The sequence below is a fragment of the Bos mutus genome, chromosome 12 (genome assembly GCF_027580195.1).
Source record: "Bos mutus isolate GX-2022 chromosome 12, NWIPB_WYAK_1.1, whole genome shotgun sequence".
Lineage (NCBI taxonomy): Eukaryota > Metazoa > Chordata > Mammalia > Artiodactyla > Bovidae > Bos > Bos mutus.
Window position 1 is genome coordinate 70,941,055 of NC_091628.1, and position 21,962 is coordinate 70,963,016.

General features: G+C 58.9%; 1 protein-coding gene across 6 annotated transcripts in view; it reads right to left on the reverse strand.

Moving 5' to 3' along the window:
• ATP11A (ATPase phospholipid transporting 11A) overlaps positions 1-21,962 on the reverse strand; it is a 103,393-nt gene that overhangs the window by 55,513 nt on the left and 25,918 nt on the right. For 2 of the 6 annotated variants that reach the window (XM_070380716.1, XM_070380717.1), the window contains exon 1: positions 13,799-13,942. The exons of 1 other annotated variant lie outside the window; for it this stretch is intronic. In XM_070380716.1, the coding sequence (XP_070236817.1) occupies positions 13,799-13,897 (99 nt within the window). In that variant the 5' untranslated portion in view covers positions 13,898-13,942. Of the gene's footprint in view, positions 1-13,798; positions 13,943-21,186; positions 21,223-21,962 lie in introns of those variants that run through there. 3 more of the 6 variants (XM_070380720.1, XM_070380715.1, XM_070380718.1) reach the window with 3 other exon arrangements.

The window sequence follows — 21,962 nt, forward strand, 5'->3', positions numbered from 1 at the left end:
AGAAACTATGACAAATCCTTGGGTCACAGGGCGGGGCCTGGACCCCCCAGACAGGCAGCCCCAGCTCAGGGCGGGGCCTGGACCCCTCAGACAGGCAGCCCCAGCTCAGGGTGGGACCTGGAACCCCCAGACAGGCAGCCCCAGCTCAGGGCGGGGCCTGGACCCCTCAGACAGGCAGCCCCAGCTCAGGGCGGGGCCTGGACCCCTCAGACAGGCAGCCCCAGCTCAGGGCGGGGCCTGGACCCCTCAGACAGGCAGCCCCAGCTCAGGGTGGGACCTGGAACCCCCAGAGAGGCAGCCCCAACTCAGGGCGGGGCCTGGACCCCTCAGACAGGCAGCCCCAGCTCAGGGCTCTGCCCCTCTCCCCAGACAGGGAGCCCCAGCTCAGGGCTCTGCCCCTCCGCCCAGACAGGGAGCCCCAAGCTCAGAAGGAGCCCGCAGGGAGCAAGTCAAAAAGAGGTTTCTCAAGGCTGGTTCCCTCCCTGGGCACAGGCCGGTTTTAGTGGGATCACTGGAAGCCTTGAATACAGCTCCTTGGTGCTGCCCTAACGGTACAGGCCGGGGCACAATTCCTGCTCGTGGAACAAGGTCAGGAAGCAAGCCCAGGCCCTCCAGCAGGACTTGCCCCCTGCAACACAAGCTCCTCCGGGAGGAGCCTCCTACTGACCGACTCAGCCCTGTACGAGAGAGCAAGCCTTGGTGCTGGCCCTTGAGGAAAGAAACAGGAGCGACAGCCCCCAGGGGCCCCGGCAGCTCCCTGAGTCCCTGAACAGGTCACAGCGTGAGGGACGGAGCGACGTCCGGGGCCTCACGCTCGACCGTCAGGCCACAGCGGCGCCCACGGAGGGTGCCCCCTGAGGTCACAGTGGCCAAAGAGCCTCAAGGCAAGACAGGCAGTTTAGGATCAGCCACTGGGGAGCCCCATGTGTGGCAGAGGCACAAACGTGCAAACCCTAAGCAGGTTAAACTCAGCTCAGAAGGCGGAGAGAAGGCAGCAGACGGGACGCTGGGAGCGCCTGTCTGCCGCGGTTCTGCGCACGCTGATGCCGTCGTGCGCGTCCTGATGCGGACAGCTGTGTACCTGATGGGCCACGCAACGTCTCCATGTCCAGCCCACCGGAAGTAATACGAAGGGATTCTGGGTCTCTGCAGGCTCACCAATGAAAACAGACTTGGCCTCTTAAGCAGTTTCTTAGCCCCGCCTGTTGTAAACCAAACAGTAACCACAGCGTCCGCGTGACGCACACCAGAGGAAGTCAGGCCACACGAAGCTCTGAGATGAGTCACGGCTGATCACGGAATCTCCTGGGGCAGGGCGGCAGAGAGGCCGGCGGCAGGAGGGAGCGGGGGCCCTGATTCTAAGACGTCCAACATCTAGTTTTACAACAGGCAGCGTAAGGAACAGGCAGGTGTCGGCAGTTTTTGAAAGTAAACTCCTAGGACTAGACCTAGGCGAAATTAGCTTCCTCGAAGTTGTGTTCACACGTAGATCACAGCAGGATGGCTCGGCCCGCGCTCTGGCCTGTCAGCCGGCCGAGAACATACACCCCTTCCCTCCAGAGGAGGTCGGGAGGCCGGGGGGATCCGGCCTCACAGATCCCCACATTCCTGGGGAATCCCAAGACGTCCCACCAAGACGCAGGTGAACTGGAGGCTGAGGCTTTGCCTGCACGGCCCCAAGGGATGCCCCACAAGATACGTGCGAGTCATGTCTGCCGAGGGATCGGTACCTGGGATGGACCAGCCAACACAACCAATAATAAAAAGGCAAGTAAGGCGGGGGGTTTGACTGGACATTTCTCCAAGAGCTGCAATGGCCAATGGGCACACGGAAAGATATTCAAAATCAACAGGGCTAGACACGGAGGACCAAACACTGGACGACTCGTGTACATGGGATGTTTGCGACAGGCAGAGCCGTGGAGAAGGACACAGCACAGTGGCGGCCCGGGGCCAGGGAGGCCGCCGCTCCTGCACCGGGTTTATTCCGGGAAATGACGAGGTTTTAATATTAGATCATGGTGGTGCTCCATAAGGTGGTAAATGCACTAAAAACCACTGAATTAGACTTCTTGAACAGGAACATTTTAGGATCTAGTCATTTTGTTTCAGTAAAGCAGTCCCTTAGGGCCCCCACGGGTTCCCGGGTCCCAAGCATCACCCATCACATTTCTGAGTTGGTGCAGAGACCCCGTCCAGGGTCAGTGCAGGGAACCTCACGTCTCTGAAGCCGCTTCCATCCCGTCTTCTCACTGCTATGTCACCAGAACGCAAGATGCTTCCCATTTTAGGGAAAACAAGGAATATCTTTAAGGCTGGTTTTTCAATAGACAGAAATTCCTAGTGGATAAAACTGAGCTCGACGGACTTCCCAAGGAGAACAGCTAAGATTGGAGAAACTCGAAGCGATCACAGTGAGGCAGGATGGAATGAACTCAGTCGCAGAGCACCCCGGCTCTCTGCGCCCGGGCTGAGGGAACACCCCACTTCCAGGGCCCTCATGGGCGTCAGCACCTCGGGTGCGGTGGCCGGGCTGCTGTCTGGACCGCGGGGCCCAGCAGGGCAGGTGAGAGGGATTCGCAGACGTGCCCCGTGCAGACGCTGCCCGCCACCTCTGCCAACACGCTGCTTCTGGACTCGGAACCCACCCCCTCCCCAACCCCAAAAGTGGCTGAAGAACCAGAGGAGCCAAGTGTGGGCAGCGGTCTGGCCCTCGCGGACCTCGCCATCGGCCGTGTTGGGATCTGGGCGCGGCAGCCTGAGCGCTCGAGTCAGAAAGCTCACAAGGACAGAAGAGAGTCTGAAATACGCCGAAAATCAATCTTGCCCAGGGGCAGTCGCTAATGGAAGTTTCGAATTTCAGCTGAAACAAACACAACCTATTAGCCGAGTCACACGGCCGGCCGGGACGACAGCGTGTCACCTAGCCTCGATGCACCAGATCAGCTTTTGCAGAGGTGGTTCCCCCCAACAGCCATCTTCAGGAAAGCAATGCTTGTTCCGTGGTCCGTTTGCAGCTTTAAAAGCCAACACTTCTTGTTTGATGGGTAAGGAGGCATTTCTGAACACCAGCATCTCCCACTCTCGTCCCTGGCGCTCTGGCTTCTCGTGGCGAGCGTGATGTGGCTCCACTGTCTCCAGCGTCCACACCCCCCACTACAGGGAGTCCGTCCACCCAGGGAGCTTTCACTGTCCTCTGCGAACCTCCTTGGGTGCAGTGATTAAGACCACGCTCCATGAGCTGATCAGATCAGAGTCCTCGGCGTGAATCACCAGCCTTCCCAGGGCCTGCGAGCAGAGTCGGACCTCCTGTGGGGAGGCAGGGACCCAGGTGCCCCCATCACTGAACCTGCACCCTTGGCCCCTGCGGGAGTGGGAAAGACAGGCCCTTCCTCCCCGGGAAAACGGCAGCCTGCTCCAGTATTCTGGCCTGGGGAACCCCACGGACAGAGGGGCCTGGTGGGCCACGGCTCACGGGGTGGCCAAGAGTCGGATACAACTGAGCGACAGAGATTTTTCCTCCTCAGGCAAATTCTCCCTCTGCGGGGTGCTCAGTGGCATTTTTCTCCCTCTGCGGGGTGCTCAGTGGCATTTTTCTCCCTCTGCGGGGTGCTCAGTGGCATTTTTCTCCCTCTGCGGGGTGCTCAGTGGCATTTTTCTGCCGTGAACATATTATTAAGCACAGAACCATCTGGGTCACAGAAGCACCGGAGACGGTCCACCTCACTTGGCAACGCTGACCATCTGGAAAACGGTAAACGCCGCCAACCTAAACTGTAGTTTACTGGGCCCAGAACCAAAATTAAAATAAAACTTCAGCCACAGATGACTCTGGGCTGCCCTAGGCCCTCCCACTTTCACAGTTACAGGCGGCAGAGCTCCGTGCTGGGGCGCCCAGCGGGAGGCGGGAGTGGGGTGGATGGACGGAGCACTGGCCGCCGCTGCCTGGCCCCAGTGAGACGCACGGCAGCAGAGACGGCAGCGATGCCCGCGACAACGGCGTTTCCAGAGGAGGCTGCATGTGAAGCCGCTGACATCACTGCCTGGACGTCAGTTTGAGACCAGCAGAGGTGATCCTGGGCGGCTTCTGTCCAGTCTCCCGCAGGGACCCCTCGCCACGTGCGTCCTCAGTGCCCGTGCAGAGATGAAGCCTCATTCCTGGTCCTGGGGGGTCAGCCCTCCCACAGGGGCTGCAGCTTCTAGCTGAGCTCATGCCCTGTGGGTCAGCAGCTGCACCTGTCCCGTGGGACCACAAAAGGCTGGCTCCCTGGAAGCAGGCCGAGGGGTCCCCTGGGTGCTGGCTGGGGAGGCAGGTCACCCCTGCCTGTTGGGGGGTGGCCTCTGTGCCAGGTGTGGGGCAGTATCCCCACATCAAAGTCAGGAAACGGCCCCACAAGAAGCAACAAGTCCAGTCTAAGCCGGGGGCCGGAGGGGGGACAAGATGGGCCAAGGGACCAGGCGGTGAAACGAGAGAATTCTGAGACAGAGACGAGGCCCTCCCCGCTGGAAGAAGACCCTCAGCCTTCCGTCTCAGCGGAGAGCCTGCTCCCCTGTCTGGCTGTCCGAGGGGGCCCAGACTGACGCAGGCCCATCAGGGAGACTGTGACGGCCGGCTCCAGCTCCCCCGCCCGGCCGTCGCCCACTGCTGTCCAAGCCCTCAGCTCCTACCCCGGAGAGAAAGCGCAGGGAGTCGAGTCACCGACCGGATAATTGCTGCCCTGAGCTGGAGGCTGGGGCTCCCACGACCGGGAGCACAGCACAGGGAGCCCGTGCCCCTCGAGCTTGCCGGGCGAGGGGAGGCAGGTCAGAGGCTGGACGGGCCCCGTGCTGGAGGGGTTCTGCTGGTGCTGGCAGGGGGCGTTTGTGAAGAAGGGGGAGAAAAGGGCACCGAGGCCCAGGTCCCCAGGAGGCGGGGAGCCGCTGGGCAGCCTGGCGGAGTCCCGTCCGGTTCCCACCCTCACCCCTGCCCAGCGAGGCTCAGCGGGAGCTGGCAGCTCCTCTCTGGACGCGCCCCCTGCAAACTGCCCCTCTTCGTGACGGAAACCCATCCTGGTGGGCCGCCAGCTGGTCACGAGACGACGCACCGTCGGCAGCCGCTGCAGCATAAACGTGGCCAAAGGAGCCAGAACAATCGCAGAGAGGAACCGGCCGAGCGCTCGGGCAGCAGGAACCAGGGCCCAAGGCAGGTGGGAACCGGCCCGCAGGAGAGACATTCAAACGTCACGCCAGCAATCCCCGTGCCTCAAACAGCGCCCGAGACCCTCGCCCGGGGGCCAGCAGGAGGACCGCACACTCTTCCCACCACAGACTGTCTCCTTGCAGAGACGAACAACGAGCAGAAGGCCAGCAACCCCGCCAGTCCCCACACAGAACGTGCTGGGGCCCACGGAGCCTTTCGGCCGCTGGAGCCACACACCTTCCACTGCACAGGAGGCTTACTTTCTACACGCTGAATATAAACCAAGTGAAGGCCCCGCAGGCTGAGGGAGTCACGGCAGCGGTGCGGGGAGACACCAGCTGACTGGATCATGGCATCTGCAGAAAGCGCCCCTCGGCTGCCTGGGACCCGCACGAGGCTCCGGAACCCCGAGGCAAAGGCTCTGTTTGCACGGAGAGGCCTGCCTCAGAGCCTGGGGCTGAGGCCACCCCACGTGGTCTGCGCGTCAGGACAGGGACCTCTGGGGGCCACTAACATGTCCTGAGAGCCGGGCCCAGTGGGAGGGGCAGGAGCCGGAGGGGAGAGTGGTCTCTGTGCACAGCCTCCCCGAGACCATCCCTGAGACCAGGAGTGTGGTCCCCGGCTCCCGGAGCCGCGCTCCTGACGCCCCGCTGGCCCCCACCCTGCCCCCTCCCAGGGGATCAGGAGGCCCGTCCCCTGCTGATGGAGGCTCAGGCCTCTGCGTGACCGGCCTTACCCTCCCTCTATCCGCCCCCACTTCCCGACAAGCGTGCAGGTCGAGTGGCCCTCGGCGTCTGTAACTCACTCCCCAAACCTGAAAACAGCCCTAAGTGTGTCTTCCTGTGTGGGAAGCCCACTTGAGAAACGTCGGTGTTTTCTGTCCATTCTCGAGGCCGTTTCTCAATCTCAGCTGTGTCATGGAGCACTCTCAGAGGAGAGGATGTTTAGATAAAGGATGGCTTTCCGGGGCCAGGCCTGCCGAGGAGGCTGGAGGGCTGGAGAAAAGCTTCCAGAACAGGACGCTCCTGCATAGGCCTGAAGGGCGCCGGGAGATCCCCCCGGGGAGGGCGGCTGATACAGCCAGCTGCAGCTGCAGGGTGCTGGGATGGCCCTGGGTAACGGGGAAACCATTCCAGACCCCAGCCGGTCCTCACCTGACAAGCACCCCACTTCCTGCAGCCCCGATCCTGATTCTTGACAGAGGACTTCCCTAACTCAGGGGGTTTTGCCTTTATAAGCCTTGAATCCTTGACTCAGAATCTCCCGCGCTGTAACCCTCAGTCTGGCTCAAACAGAACTTTTCTATTCCTATTACAGATTGTTTGTTGACTATTTCCATTGACACGATGGAAATACAGACAGCCCCCTCTGAACCGAACAACACTGACAGGTTACACGGCCCAGGGCAGGGAGGCGTATCACACAGCTCCTGGGGCCACCCCTTCAACGCCTGTCCTTGAGCTGGACTCCCTCCAGCATCCCCGTCAACAAGAGATGGAGACCCCGTCTGGGTCGGTCAGCTGGCAGGAGTGGGGAAAGCCAGCCCAGTGGGGCCAGAGACCCCTGCCTCCTGCTGCCCCTCCCTGGAGGGCTTCCCCCGTCAGAGCCGGGGCCCCTCCTGTCAAACACCTCCCCAAGTCCCCTCACTGGGAAACGCCAGCAGCATGTGAGCTGATTCCCTCCGACCTGCTGCCCCACAGGATCACAATGACAGCGACTGAGCCAAGGCTCATCCGCAGGGGTGAGCACAGACAGGGCCAGCCTCTGAGCTCCCGAGACGTGGAGCTGCACGCACGGGGAACCCGCGCACCCGAGACGCTGTCCCCAGGTTTTTCACGCAGAGGCAGACGTCCTCACGTGGGCGTCAGCCTCTCTGGGGTCACCCTGGAAGAGAAGGCGGGGCCACAAGCCGGCACGTTTCGGGGAGCCGACGTGTTCCGAAGCCCAGCCCAGGGCGCAGCCCTCCTGCAGGCCGCCCGGGGCCCCACCTCCCACCGGCGGTCGTGGGCGTGCTGACGCGGCCAAACAGGCTGGTGCAGCGTGACCCTCGGGGACTGTGAGCGCCACAGCCCTCATCTACGTCTCTCTACGGGACTTCTTTCTCTCACAGGTTGATAGACGCTGGTTACAGGTGACGGACACGATGATACAGGCACACACACCTGCACACACCCCCTCCAGCCAGTCACTTCTCTCTCTAGTCTCATCGCACGGAGTTTTACACCACGATGCTGGCAGATTTGCCCATCTGCAGATTTTGCCCACAGCCGAAATGCTGTATGCTTTGATATTCTTAAAGATGCTATCTGACTTCCGTTCCTAGGTGATACAAGCTTGCTGGCTGATTGATTCATCGATCTGAAGACCCCACCACATAACTGGACAGATGAAGGAACAATTAAGTTCCTGCAGGAGGAAGGGATTTGCCCAAAGCAGCAGGTCCAGGGCAAAACCCAGGGGTCTGGTTCTCCATCCCGGTCCCAAGCCAGGGCTGTCAGGCCCAGGAACCAAAATAAGATTCCAAGTGGTCAAACTTGGATGGATAAATAATTTTGTTGTGCTCAGTCACTCAGCTGTGTCTGACTCTTTGTGACCCCATGGACTATACAACCCGTCAGGACCCTCTGTGCATAGGATTTCCCAAGCAAGAATACCGGAGTGGGCTGCCATTTCCTCCTCCAGGAGATCTTCCTGACCGAGGGACGGAACTGGCACCGCCTGCATTGGCAGGCAGATTCTTCCCCACTGAGCCACCTGGGAAGCCACGGACAATTAGGGGAAAAGGAAAAATTTCCTACGTGTTAGCTTTCACGATCTTGACTAGATCACAGCTCTTTCACAAGAGTCATATTTACTGTTGGTTTCTACCTTCCATCAAGGTCGGGCAAGTAGCTAAGGGACGCAGGTGGTCCTTCCTGGGGTGGCTGCAGGAGGCAGCCACACCGCGGGGCCACCAGCCCAGCCAAGGGGTTTCAAGTCTTTGCGGCGGCAGAGCCAGAACAAGCCACGCCATCTGGCCCAGGGGCTGCCCTGATGGTGTCTGCCCAGTGTGGTGGATGCAGGCATCATCCCAGCTCCAGCACCCACTAAAGGCCTGTGGGGGATTACCCAGTGGCCCAGGAACAGCCACGGCCAGGGAACTGAGATCCTGCAAGCCACGTGGCACAGCCAAAAGATAAAAAAATAAAAATTAATGAAAAGGGCTGTGGATTCGACACATACAACACTCACCGCACAGTAACCAGCGTTCACCCTCTCAGCCACAGCGCTTTAGACCTCAGCTTGATTTCGTCCAGTTCCTATCTCAGCAGCGAGTACCACCACATGCAGCGCTGGGGCCCTGGTGGCCGTCCACACAGACGCGGTTCGGGCCTGGCGTCCGGGTCTGAGAGGCAGAGGAGTCCGCCCAGCTGTGAACGTGTCCTCAGCGTTGGCATGAATTTGGGGGGCGGGAGGGGGACTAGGCAAGTGTGTTTAAGTTGAGATAGAATCTCTAAAAAAAATATCGAAACGATGGTGGAAAACAGCCCTGCCACCACCTGTTTGGGTTTCTGTCTGAAAACCTTTTCTAGTTAAGCCACCAAGAGCTGCAGCAACACTGAGCCATCCGGCCGGGCAGCAAGTGGCTCTGAGCCCGCTGGCGGTCCTGGCACCGGAGCCTCAACCACAGGAAGCCCGGGGCGTGCACGGGCCTGATGGCACTCTCGTGAGCTCCAGATGACGAGAGAAAAATAGGACAGATGACTTCTGTCCCCACCTCTGGACAGCGTGAGCAGAGGCTGAGACGGAAGGCTGGGGCCCCCTGCTGGCAACACCGGAATCCGCCCTGTTTCTTTTCCCCTCACACACTGGCCCCCCGCGGCCACCCACCCTACCCCAGCCCCCGCCCCCGCCCCCGCCCCCAGCGGGGCCTGCCCCGAGGTACACGGGCCATCCCTCCCGCCAGCTGACAAGGACGGGCGTTAGTGCTGAGGATCAGTCAGCAAGGTTGTGTCTTGCACGGCCTGCAATTATTTTTTAAAGGGAAAAACAACTCACAAGAAAAATATGTAACTTCTTTAGCTCAGATCTGTCGCTCAGTCGTGTCTGACTCTTTGTGACCCCATGAACTGCAGCACGCCAGATCTCCCTGTCCTCACCAACTCCCGGAGTTGACTCAAACTCATGACCATCGAGTCAGTGATGCCATCCAACCATCTCCTCCTCTGTTGTCTCCTTCTCCTCCCGCCTTCAATCTTTTCCAGCATCAGGGTCTTTTCAAATGAGTCAGCTCTTCGCATGAGGTGGCCAAAGTACTGGAGTTTCAGCTTCAACATCAGTCCTTCCAATGAACACCCAGGACTGATCTCCTTTAGTATGGACTGGTTGAATCTCCTTGCAGTCCAAGGGACTTTCACGAGTCTTCTCCAACACCACAGTTCAAAAGCATCAATTCTTCGGTGTTCAGCCTTCTTCACAGTCCAACTCTCACATCCATACATGACCACAGGAAAAACCATAGCCTTGACTAGACAGACCTTTGTTGGCAAAGTAATGTCTCTGCTTTTTAATATGCTATCTAGATTGGTCATAGTTTTTCTTCCAAGGAGCAAGCGTCTTTTAATTTCATGGCTGCAGTCACCATCTGCAGTGATTTTGGAGCCCAAGAAAAGAAAGTCTCTCACTGTTTCCATTGTTTCCTCATCTATTTGCCACGAAGTGATGGGACCAGATGCCATGATCTTGGTTTTGTGAATGTTGAGTTTTACGCCAGCTGACTTCTTACCAAGTCAGTCACTATGGTTTTCAAAGAGAATGATTACACAAGCCCCCCCATCCCAACCCTTTTTCCCCCCAATTGACATGCTATTTGAGTAAGAATAGGCAATTTCAGCAACGATGCCATTCTTCCTTTTAGGTAAAGTTGGAACAAAATGAAGTCTATGAAGAAAACATGTTTTGCTTTCTTTTGTTTAAACCTTCTGCCCTCTGGATAATCTTGGAAGCGCCTTTGACATGGCAAACACAAGATAGAGATCACCTATCTCTGTCTTTCCGTCAAAGTGAAAGTACATCTGCCGAGCGAGTATGACGTCGGGGAAATTTTATTGATGGGTGAGTTCAAAGAACTGTTAACATAACTGAGGGGTCAGAGTCAAGGCTAGCCTGAGTCAAAGGAATCAGGCATCCTGGGGCTTGCAGTGGAGGGGCCCCAGGGTCCGGATGGCCCCCAGTAGCCCTGGCCCGGATAAGCACGCCTGGCTCAGCACGCGGGCGGTGGGTGGGCCTCAGGGAGGGGGACGGGGGTCTGGACGACACCCAGCAGCCCTGGCCAGGATGAGCACGCCCCACTCAGCACGCGGGTGGTGGGTGGGCCTCAGGGAGGGGGACGGGGGTCTGGACGGCCCCCTGGGAGCCCCGGCCAGGATGAGCACACCCCACTCAGCACGCGGGTGGTGGGTGGGCCTCAGGGAGGGCGACGGGGGTCTAGATGGCCCCCCAGGATCCCTGGCCCGGATGAGCACGCCCCGCTCAGCATGCGGGCAGCAGGTGGGCCTCGGGGAGGGGGACGGGGGTCTGGATGGCCCCCAGCAGCCCTGGCCCGGATGAACACGCCCCGCTCAGCACACGGGCGGTGAGTGGGCCTCGGGAGGGGGACAGGGGGCCTCAGGCCATTTCCTGTCAATCGATTTCCTGCAAGGCCCTGAAAACGAGCTGATGTTTGGAAATACCAAATCCACATGTGAAAGGACAGAGAAGTTAGCCTTGATCCGGATAAAGCTCCCAGTTTCCACAGTTCCTGGGCTCCAGCTGGGAAAGTGACGGCAACACTGGAAGCCAGGCCGGATGAACACCTTTCCCTCCAGAAGGGCTGCGGGAAACGGCCTGGCGTGTCTCACCTGCCGGCTCTGAAACGGAGGGGCTTCTGTGTTTGCTCTCGGGACACACGCTGCCTCGTGCCTGACAGCCAGACTCAGATGTCCACCCCCCGCCAGGCTCTGCGGGGTCCTGGGCGCCCCGAACCCACAGCACGTCTGTAACACTCACACAGCACAGAGCCGCGGCCCCAGCAGACCCCAGAGCTCGCTCGCCGCTGCCCCCGGGGACCACCTCTCACCTTCGGGAGCGCAGCGATGCTGGCCTGACCCAACCCGCCCCATGCACAGCCGCACAGACCCCGCTGGCAGCCCTGCACGGAGCGTGGGCAGCGTGCCCGCTGGCCCACAGCATGCCGGAGGCTCAGGCCAAGGCCACAGCAGAGCTGGGTCGGCCCCACCACCTGTTTTGTGGGTTCAGTTGTATTGAGCCTGTATTTTGGGTTTGGCTCTATGGCATAAGTATGACGTAAGGTCAAGACAGAATTAAGTATTATCGTAATAAAACGAAGTCTGGATTAGGGTTCTTGGACAAGTTCCTCCGCTCTAACCACGCTTCGCTGTTGGGAAACCACCCCGGGGTGTGGGTACCGACGACCAGCTTCTGCGATGCACGGCATCGGCCACCTGGAGGGGAGGAGCACGCTTTCTGAGGTCTGTACATTTTTAACCCCTTGCCCTTAAAAAAGAAGGAGCAGAGGCCAGAGGAGCTGAGAGGAGGGCACCCAGCAGGCATTTGCTGAGGGAACAAACACAGCGCTTTACCTCCACACGGCCAGGCTGGAGCTTTAACGCCACTGGACAACCACCCGAGGGGGAAACGGGGACTCTGGGACAGTTTCGGGGTCTCACGAGCTACAGGAGGGACACGCACAGGTGTGAGTCACGAGGATCACACCAATGCGGCCCTCCCAGTCACGGGCATTGTCACACCTGAACCTAATGACAACCAGAAAGACGCCGTCCCCTCGCTGGCAAGGACCCCGAGAAACAGCCCAGGAATATGCCCCAACGCCTCATAAGCTAACCACAAGCAAGGGATGCCCTGGGCCCCTGCCCACACCTGCAAAGGGCCGTGTCTGCTCTGGGGTCGGCAGCCCACCTCGACAAACACAGTCTGAGACCTAGAGCACAAACAGCTGCCGCCAGAGGCTACGTTCCAGCCTTGCAACAGTCCTGAGGGGAGGCGCCTCGATCTAGAGTAGACAGGAGCTCCTGAGGGGGGGCGCCTCGTTCTAGAGCAGATGGGAGCTCCTGAGGGCAGGCGCCTCGTTCTAGAGCAGACAGGAGCTCCTGAGGGGAGGTGCCTCGTTCTAGAGTAGACGGGAGCTCCTGAGGGCAGGCACCTCGCTCTAGAGCAGATGGGAGCTCCTGAGGGGAGGCGCCTCGTTCTAGAGCAGACGGGAGCTCCGAGGGGAGGCGCCTCCTTCTAGAGTAGACGGGAGCTCCTGAGGGGAGGCGCCTCGTTCTAGAGTAGACGGGAGCTCCTGAGGGCAGGCACCTCGCTCTAGAGCAGATGGGAACTCCTGAGGGGAGGCGCCTCGATCTAGAGCAGACGGGAACTCCAAGGGGAGGTACCCTGGTCTAGAGCTGACCGGAGCTCCTGAGGGGAGGCACCTTGGTCTCCTATGGCAGACGGGAGCCCAAGGCCAGAGGCACGGGGAAGCCCCCCCATAGGCCACTCGGGAGCTGCCCACCCATCAGGGCCAGCGGGGCCTGCAGGACACGGAGGAAGGGAGAAAACCGGCCCCTCGCAGTGAAGGTGAGACTGGCCCAAGCTGGGGCCCAGTCTGAAAGGTCTGAAGCCAGGCCGGGCAGAGGAAGTCCAAATCCAGCCCCGTTTGACCCAGAAAGCAGGGGTTGGCGGACCATGGCCCACGGTTTTGGTACAGGTTTTACATCTTCAAACAGCTGAAAAAACCGAAAGAAAACTAACCACTCCTGACACGTGACAATTACAGAAAAGCAGACGTCACCGTCTATAGTGAGGACTCACTCTTGTCTGTCACGGGCTGTCACGGCTGCGCTCACACCGCAGGACAGATCGGAGCTGACAGGCCACACGGCCTCGGAGCCTGAAACGTTTACCGTCACGTCATAGAGGGCTGGCAGCCGGGCCAACAGGACAGACGTGACTAGGAAGCCTGGGGCTTGATCAGTGCTTCTCGAAGCCAAAATGATTAGGTCTGGTCCATCTGGGTCCCCCAGGCCCAACCATTTTGGTGAGCCTGGTGCCTCCCTGCCCCCCACACAAAGCTGGGACCCACATGAGGTCCTGGCGGAGACCAGCATTGCACAGGTGAGGCGGGTGAGAACCAGCACCATCATGACCCCAGGGAAAGACGCAGAGCAGTGAACAACAGGGGCAATTCCTCCCGCCTCAGGGGCCCCGCCTCTAGAAGACCATCCCAAGGATGTGTGTGCAAAAACACCGCTTCTTTCCAAGGCTGGTGACTGCAGCTGCTAACTGCTGTGATCACAGAAGACTAGAGACCGAGTCCATAGACGGGCTGGCTGAATCACAAGGGAGTGCTGTCCAGCTGTGTCCACACAACGTGCTGGCACAGAGTGACCCCCAGATGCGCCAAGAGGAGGACACGACAGCCTCCCCCAGTGAGAGCCGCTATGTGGAGCGTACCAAACCCCGAGAACTCTGAGACCACGAACCACACTGTCCACAAGTTCACACAGCCATGTAATCCCGGCCTCCAATGTCTCCCCAAAGTGTTCAGCCACGGTAATAAATCAGCCATCTCCTACTAACCTTTTCGCCTCTGAATCCACACAGGACTCGCGGACAGTTCCATTCGCCGATTAGGGTCCCTTTGTCTCGACACTGATAACCTGGCTTCCTGAGTGTCATCTGCTCCTGACGATACTATGCAGGTGCTTCTGACAGCGAGAGTCTGCGGCTGCAGGCACGGTCCTGACTTCCAGGCCAGCTCACCCTCACTTCCTTTCTCCAAATAACTGTCTGAAGATAAAACACGGATGGTGTCCAAGCACCGGTTTTGGCAGACCCTTATTCTCAGATGACTGAGGCCCAGGACAGATTCCCCATGACTGCCGTCTGAAGTCACCTGGTCCTGTTCTGATCCTTCTGGTCGGGAGACTCTGGGTGGGTCTCCTGGGATTCTCGTGTGTGCGAGCCAGGCATGTGGATCACCTGCTGCGGCGTCTCTTCACAGCGTGCGTGTTCTCCATCACTTCCGCTGTGTCCGCCTCTGAGGCCCTTCGGAGGGCTGACCCTACGACCCTTCTGTAGCCCGCCAGGCTCCTCCGTCAACGGGCTTCTCCAGGCAAGAATACTGGACTGGGTTGCCATGCCCTCCTCCCAGGGATCTTCCCCACCCAAGGACTGAACCCGCCTCTCTTATGTCTCCTGCATTGACAGGCGGGTTCTTTACCACTGAGCCACCTGCGAAGCCGCAGCAGGGGTAAATAACTGTTTCTCTGTCTCCCATTTACTCCGGAGGGCTTGCCCGCAGGGAGCCCCTCGCCGGAAGCCGCCAGAGCCAGGAGGCGCCCCCCACCCTGCCCGGTGTTCCTGGAAACCGTGGCGTGGGCTGGCGAACCCACGCCTCCTCCGCGGCAGCCTCAGGATGGCTGGCCGGCTGCGACGCACAGTAAACCTTGGCATCCGCACTCCGGCTGTCAGACTACATCCCGCGTTCTGTCGGGTAAAAAGTGGGGTGTGTGCCTACCGCTCAGAAGGCAACTAAGGGCATGATCAGAGCATCTTCGAGCAAACACTCGTGAATTTCCTCACGTAGAAACACAGGCAGTCAGCAGGGACCGTCCACGCTCTGGGCGGCAGCTCTGCCCCCGGCACAGGGGGCTCCACCCCGAGTCCCCACATGCCCAGCTCTGCACACAGCACCACCAGGGCCTGGACTGCTGACCCGGCCTGGGATGCTGGTGCTGCTGTAGTGACCTAGCGCTGAGCTCAAAGATGCCCTCCGCCTGCCAGCCCCATGTCATCACGGGCCCCCCATCTTCCCGCCTTGCCTGTCTGTGGCCCCCGCCCCCCACCCGACAAAGCTGCTGCTGTTTTTTTACGTATCAACTGCCTGACTCTCACCAGAGCAGGAGCACGTGAGGACCCTGACCCCACTGAGCAGCACACGCAGGGCAGGGCAGGCACTCAAGCAACACCCGTGGAATGGATGAAACCGAGAGGGAAGCCAAGACTCACCCGAAGCACGACCACCCCTGCACAACTGGGCTCTGGTTCCCACAGCACCCTCGCCAGCCCCTCCCCGGCTATGCCAGGGTGCAGGACCTGACTCCTTCACAGAATCGGGAGGGACCCCCGGGGGCGACCCCCACGGGCAGTGCAGCTATTGCTGACAATCAATTTAGCTCTGTATACATTACACATGCTCTTTGGCACGCCTGATACATTTCATTAAAAAAACTGCTTATAATCCCATCTTTCCAAAATGCTAAAAAATAAAAGTGTCCATTTTTTAGGAGAATGTGGCCAGAAATAGAAGGCTGGGGCCAGGCTGACAGATTCCAACTGGCTCTCAAGTCTGATCCTGCTGGGATGAAGGTCAAGGCCGAGAGCGGGGCCAGCTGCACAGAGCTGCCCCCAGGCTGGGACACGGGGGTTACCTGGCCGCATCCGCCCACCCAGAGCCTCGTGCCAGCGTTACCTCTCTGCGCTCGGTGAGCTGGAAACGGAGGGGCAAGGCACGCAACAGGGGCAGAGAGGCGGCCGAATTAACAAATCTGAGCTGTTACAAAGACCCCAGCCTGATCTTACAGCCCTTGTGGCAATGAGAGCTGACCACAGACTGAAATTTTAACGGTGCAAATGCTGAAGATGTGGACCCACAGGCAGCATTTTCCTCCTGATAAAATTAGGGTTTTAAATACCGTGTGCATTGTATTTTACTGTACACAGTTGGCTAAGCTGACAACACAACTGCTCATTCAGATTAACAGAAAAATAAACATAAATCCCCATAATTTTAAAGGTGCGTTCATGCTTAGAATTACTTCAGAATAAAGACGTCTCCTGCATGATCATCAAAATTAAAAGGTAATAAAAGCCTGCCCTGGCCTGTGTGATGGCCTCTAGCTTCTGCCCATAAATGTTTTATGAAGTCATTCCTTCCTTTTCGGTTTCCTCTTATCCTTTCTTTTTGCACACAGTCCTACTTTTTTTTTTTGGAAAAAGCTACAAAGACTCTGTGAAATGTGCACATAATGCACTCTCTAAGAAAAGCATCATTTCTTTGAAAAACTGCCAAAATAACTATTTTGCTTTTGCAGTATCTTGGCACCATCACCCGCTTGCTGAGCAGAGGGAATGCTCGCCAGTCAGAGCTCCGTGGTCCAGCAGGCGGCCCGGGTGTCGGTCAGGGCCCATCACCCTCACTGTCCACTCTCTCCCATCCCCCAACAGGATGGGGACCAGGGCCCATCACCCCACTGTCCACTCTCTCTCATACCCCATCAGGATGGGGGACCAGGGCCCATCACCCCACTGTCCACTCTCTCCCATCCCCCATTAAGACGGGGTCAGGGCCCATCACCCTCACTCTCCACTCTCTCCCGGCCCCATCAGGACAGGGACCAGGGCCCATCACCCCACTGTCCACTCTCTCCCGGCCCCATCAGAACGGGGGTCAGGGCCCATCACCCCACTGTCCACTCTCTCTCATCCCCCATCAGGATGGGGGTCAGGGCCCATCACCTCACTGTCCACTCTCTCTCATCCCCCATCAGGATGGGGGTCAGGGCCCATCACCTCACTGTCCACTCTCTCTCATCCCCCATCAGGACGGGGGTCAGGGCCCATCACCTCACTGTCCACTCTCTCTCATCCTCCATCAGGACGGGGCTCAGGGCCCATCACCTCACTGTCCACTCTCTCATCCTCCATCAGGACGGGGTCAGGGCCCATCACCTCACTGTCCACTCTCTCCCGGCCCCATCAGGACAGGGGTCAGGGTTCTCCTTTTATCCCCGACGGTCTCCCTCAAGAATCCATTTATGCTGAAGCTTTAAAGAGCTCCTGAGGTGAACCATCCCATCCACACCCTTGTCCTCGGTCACCTCCACACCCTCATCAGCACACGGCAGGGACTGGCTTCCTCTGTCGGCTCTCCAGAGAGCTTCCCGCACCTCCCCCACCCTCCAGGACACACGGCGGTCTCACGACACAGAACCAGAATCCCCAGCCTGTTACTTACAGATGGATTTACGTCTGATCACTGGGCTGAACCACTAAGCTCGCGCTTAGTCCAGGGGGTAGGACTGCACCTGGAGTCTGGGGGCTGCAAGCTTCCACGCGGGTTCACAGGAGCACCTCACGCGGTACAGAAAAGGACAACAGAAGCGAGCCAAAGCCAGCGCTGTGGAAAAGCTCGTTTTGGCTTTCTTTAGCTAAGGAGGGAAACAGGAACCTGCAGAGGGCAGGGAGCCTGTCCACTGTGTCCAGAGGCAGGGTGCCCCGCCCAGACCAAGTAGGCGGGCGGGGCGCTGGAGGGCTGCACATGGCGGGGGACTCAGCACCGCCCGCACCACCTCAGCCTGGAGGATGTCCCCTCTGACGGACAGCTCGAGGATGACGGACAGCTCGCGGACATCAGACAGGAGGCCCGCCGGCGAGGTCGCACCAGGCAGTGGCGGCCCCCACCTCTGTCCGGCGCGACCTCGGCCTCACCTCCCAGCAACGATCAAAGCTTGACTCCCATCACCGCGGTAACCCACGGATGGAAGGGAGAACTGGGGGGCCGGGAGAGACCCTCCGTCACCCCCCACACCCTGCCTCCAGGTTCCCTCTGCTTTTTTCTGTCCTGATAAACCACCAGAGGTATAGTTCATCACATTCCATCTACTTGGTTTGAAATACTGCAATATAGGATGACTTTTTCAGACACAATTTCCTCATTTTTAAGAGTTTTCACTTGGGCTCCATCTGGGGCCACAGCTGACTGCTCTGAAAATCATCCTAAAGTGGTTCAGTTTCCTTTAAAGCTAGAAGCACATCTGGAAAAGCAAAGGTGGCCCCTGTGTGTCCTGTGGTCAGTGTGTGGGATTTATATTAAAATGGTTCCTGCGGTCACAGCTGGAACGACAGCCAAGCACACAAGGACCCACTGCACTGCACCCTGCATGCCAAGATGACCACAGGGTGGACAGGGCAGGCGCCTCAAAACACGTTCCCAGCAAAAGCCAGCAGAGGCGACTGCGGTTCGGTGAGCGTTGGAGCAGAGGTCACTGGACGGGGCGGGCTGGGCTGGGCTGCAGGCGGGGGTGTGAGGGTGCCCGGAGGCAGCACCTGTAACTTATTAACCACAGTGAAGCTCCACCATTTTCATAAGATGTGTCTCGGGGTCACCAAACTGGGAGAGTCAGAGAGGGACCACCAGCAAACACAGAAACCATCCCTGAAATCACTCAGGAACAGCGTGGTCAGTCAACACGGAAAAAACACTCAAACCACACCTGCCAGACCGCCCAGGTCAGGTCAAAAACGGCAACATTTCTGGCTCTTTTACAAACTTTCTTGCCAAACAGGAAGGCATTTCTTACTTGAAAGAGGCAGGCGGCAAAATTCCACCCCCTCATTGGAGGCCGGGTTCAGTCTGACTCATTAGGAGTAGTATCGGTATCACGACTATAACGGCCACTTTCCACACAAGCACGAAATGGGGTTTAAAGGTGAAGACTGGCTTTCCCTACAGCCTGAACCGCTGGCTCAGCCAGAACTGACTCCAGTAGTGTGCCCATGTCTGACTGCACGCTTCCCGGTCATCAAAGTCTCGCCGTCGAAAACCTTAAACGACCGCGGGTTCTCTAATTTGAGCCTTGTGCAAAAGTGTCACACAAAGACTGCCGGTCACACTGAAGGAACCAGACCTGTGCGACTCTCAGTGGGATCAACCGTTGCTCAAAGAAGAACAGCTCAACCTGAGCGTTTCGGGAGCATCAGCAAAACCGCAGCTGAAGCCGACCAGCCTCCCTGGGTCCTTGTGTCATCCATTCTCCCCAGAATGAAGAGCTCGCTTTGCCCGATGAACGTGCACAACGTCTCACCGGACCGGATGGACATTTCCACTCTTTAGTTTAATTGCAAGAAAACAGAGCTAACGCCAGCGGCTGTCTGCTGACATTTTCCTTCTCAAGTGTCCTGCTTTTCGTTGCATGTAATGGCACCCGCTGCTCCGAAGCCTTCCTGAAGGAGGAGGGCCAGATCGCGTCAGCAGGTCTTCTTCCTCGGGCAGCACTCCACTGCACTCTGGGGCCTGGGGGATGCTGATAGCAACACGCAGTTGCAGACCCGCTGGCCGTTGACCCCGGGGCGACGCTCCCACAGCCCCGGGGCAGCGGGTGCCAGCGGCCCGAGACAGGGGAGTTTTTGTTGTGGCAAGAAAAACAAAGCACCACCCACAAAGAGCCGGGCTGCTGTCGCTCTGCACCCTGAAATCTGCAGTTAGGGAAGGCGGACGACCCTGAGAGGCGGTGCTGAACTCCTCTGTCACGCTGGCGGCCCAAGCCGTTGAGTTAGTCCACCCTGAAATCTGCACAGTTAGGGGAGGGGAACGACCCTGAGAGTCACGCTGGCGGCCGACGCTGTCTCGTTAGTAAATTTCCTTTCAGGCCAATACAGCCTCAGTCTGGCTGTCCCAACGGCCTGAGGGTGGACTCACCACTGATGGCTGAGACTCCCAACCTGAAAATCTGATTTCTGCCCAGGTTTTCGTCTGCAGGTTAAAAACAAAGACAAGAAATCTTACTTCCATCTTCAACTTTCCGTTACTACAAACTCCTTGAGGACAAACCTATTTCAGTCCAGCCTGGACGCACACAATATAGTGCTCAGATCTTGTAAACTCTGCTCTGTATACACAGACGAACACATTTTAATTTGTTATTTTTTTTGGCTACACCACACAGCATTTGGGATCATAGTTCCCTGACCAGGGACTGAACTCGTGCCCCTGCAGTGAAAGCGAGGCGTCTTCAGCACTGGACTGCACAGGGAAGTCCTCAGCACATTTTAGGAAGAAACGGGGAAACCTGTGCAGCAGCCCTGGTCTCACTGATAAGTGGCACTCACGTGTCGATCACTTGAGCATCTGCCCCCAGAATCAAACAGAAACTTTAATCAGGCTAAGGCAGACGAGCCCGTAAACTGACGTGTAAGCGCTGGTTCTTCTCCGTTTAAAACACCGAGGGCAGAAGAGGCACAGAGTAACACGGGGAGGGGAGGAGGCCGCGAGAGACTCAGGACTCAGGGAGACTCAGGGCAACACATGGCTTTTTTTAAATTTTGTGTTTGTTCTTGTTTTACGCAAAGTGTTTGTGCTCTTTGACCGATCAGTCAGAATTTGTTCTAACTTAAAACCCATGGACGGAGGAACCTGGTAGGCTGCAGTCTATGGCGTTGCTAGGGTCGGACACGACTGAGCGACTTCACTTTCACTTTTCACTTTCATGCACTGGAGAGGGAAATGGCAACCCACTCCAGTGTTCTTGCCTGGAGAATCCCAGGGGCGGGGAGCCTGGTGGGGTCGCACAGAGTCAGACACGACTGAAGCGACTGAGCAGCAGCAGCGGCAGCAGCAAAGATGTTCAAGTTGGCATTCCTCCAAATAAAGCCTGTGCACCAGCAGACTGGTCAGACGGTCTGGGGGTCCTAACAACCCCTCCTCCCCCCACTCACCTGCAGGAGCCTGGTTAGGGCACCGGTTACACACAGCACAGACGCACCCCGGCCGACAGGCTAGGACAGGAAAGGGCAGACCCACCCTCCCAGCAGTGGCAGGCTCCGCTGCAGCAGGAATACCCCGTCGGTGCCTGTGGGGGGGTGACGCGGCACACCCAGGGACCACCCCGGGCTGGCCGCCTCCCCCTCCAGGCGCTTCTCCCCCAGGGCTTCCCTGGCACCTGGGCACCCGCAGGCCACTCTCCTTCCCCAGACCTGGCTGGCCCAGCCCACCCCGCCCCCGCCCTCTCCGGCTCCAAGGTCTGGTGTGGGGGCCCCAGCTGCCTTCTCCCTGGGAGCCCACCTCTGTAACCCCCTCTGCAGCCCCCACCCCACACTGGCACAGGGCGCCTGTCTTCTCTGCGTCCACCCTCCATGTCCCCGCCCGCTACTTTATCGCAGAGACACGGTGAGGGACCGACTCCCACCTCTCTCGAGGGTGAGCGCATGGATGTCACCCTTCAATCGCGGCACCGGCGTGGAGCCTGCTGAGGCTGAGCGTCGTGTGGCTCTGCTCCAAGCGTGCTCTCCGACTTCAGGAGAGACCTGCCGCCCGGGACACGCCCAGCAACGCCTCTCCCCCCAACCCGGGGCTCTGGGGGACGGCCTGAACTCTGCACATGAAGACCACAGAACTCGCTGCTGACGCGGGGCCGGCAGACCGGCCCTGAGCCGGAGTCTCCCGCTCCCCCCGTGGGGTCCTGCCGCCCTGGGCAGGGGATGACCGGGACGGACCCACGGCTCCCATCCACAGTCAGGCTGCCAAGGTGGGCGACCTTCCCTCCCGTGAAGATGACTTTGTCTCCGCAGGGCTGGGGGCACGCAGCCCGGAAACAGACCAGGCGGCAGGTGGCCCTGCGCGCCTCCCCCGGAGACCCCCGTGTGTAACTGGAGTCAGGCCGGGCTGTCTCAAGTGTGAACTGGCCGGGGGAGTAGCATGCACTACGGTTCACCTGAAGGATCCGCCAGTTCACACTCAGGAGCCACTCGAGGGTGACTGTTTTTCCCAACGTGCGACAATTCAGATTCATCCCTGACAGCTGGCGGCAGCTGCCACCCTCTCGGCTCGCGGGGCCTGGGAGGCAGCCGCACCGTCTCCTGATCCTGTGAGGTGGAGGCCTGCAGGCAGCAGCTAAAGATAGCCGGAGACTAGGAACAGCAGGCACCCGAGGAGGCCGTCCGTGCCGTCACCGCAGACCGAGGC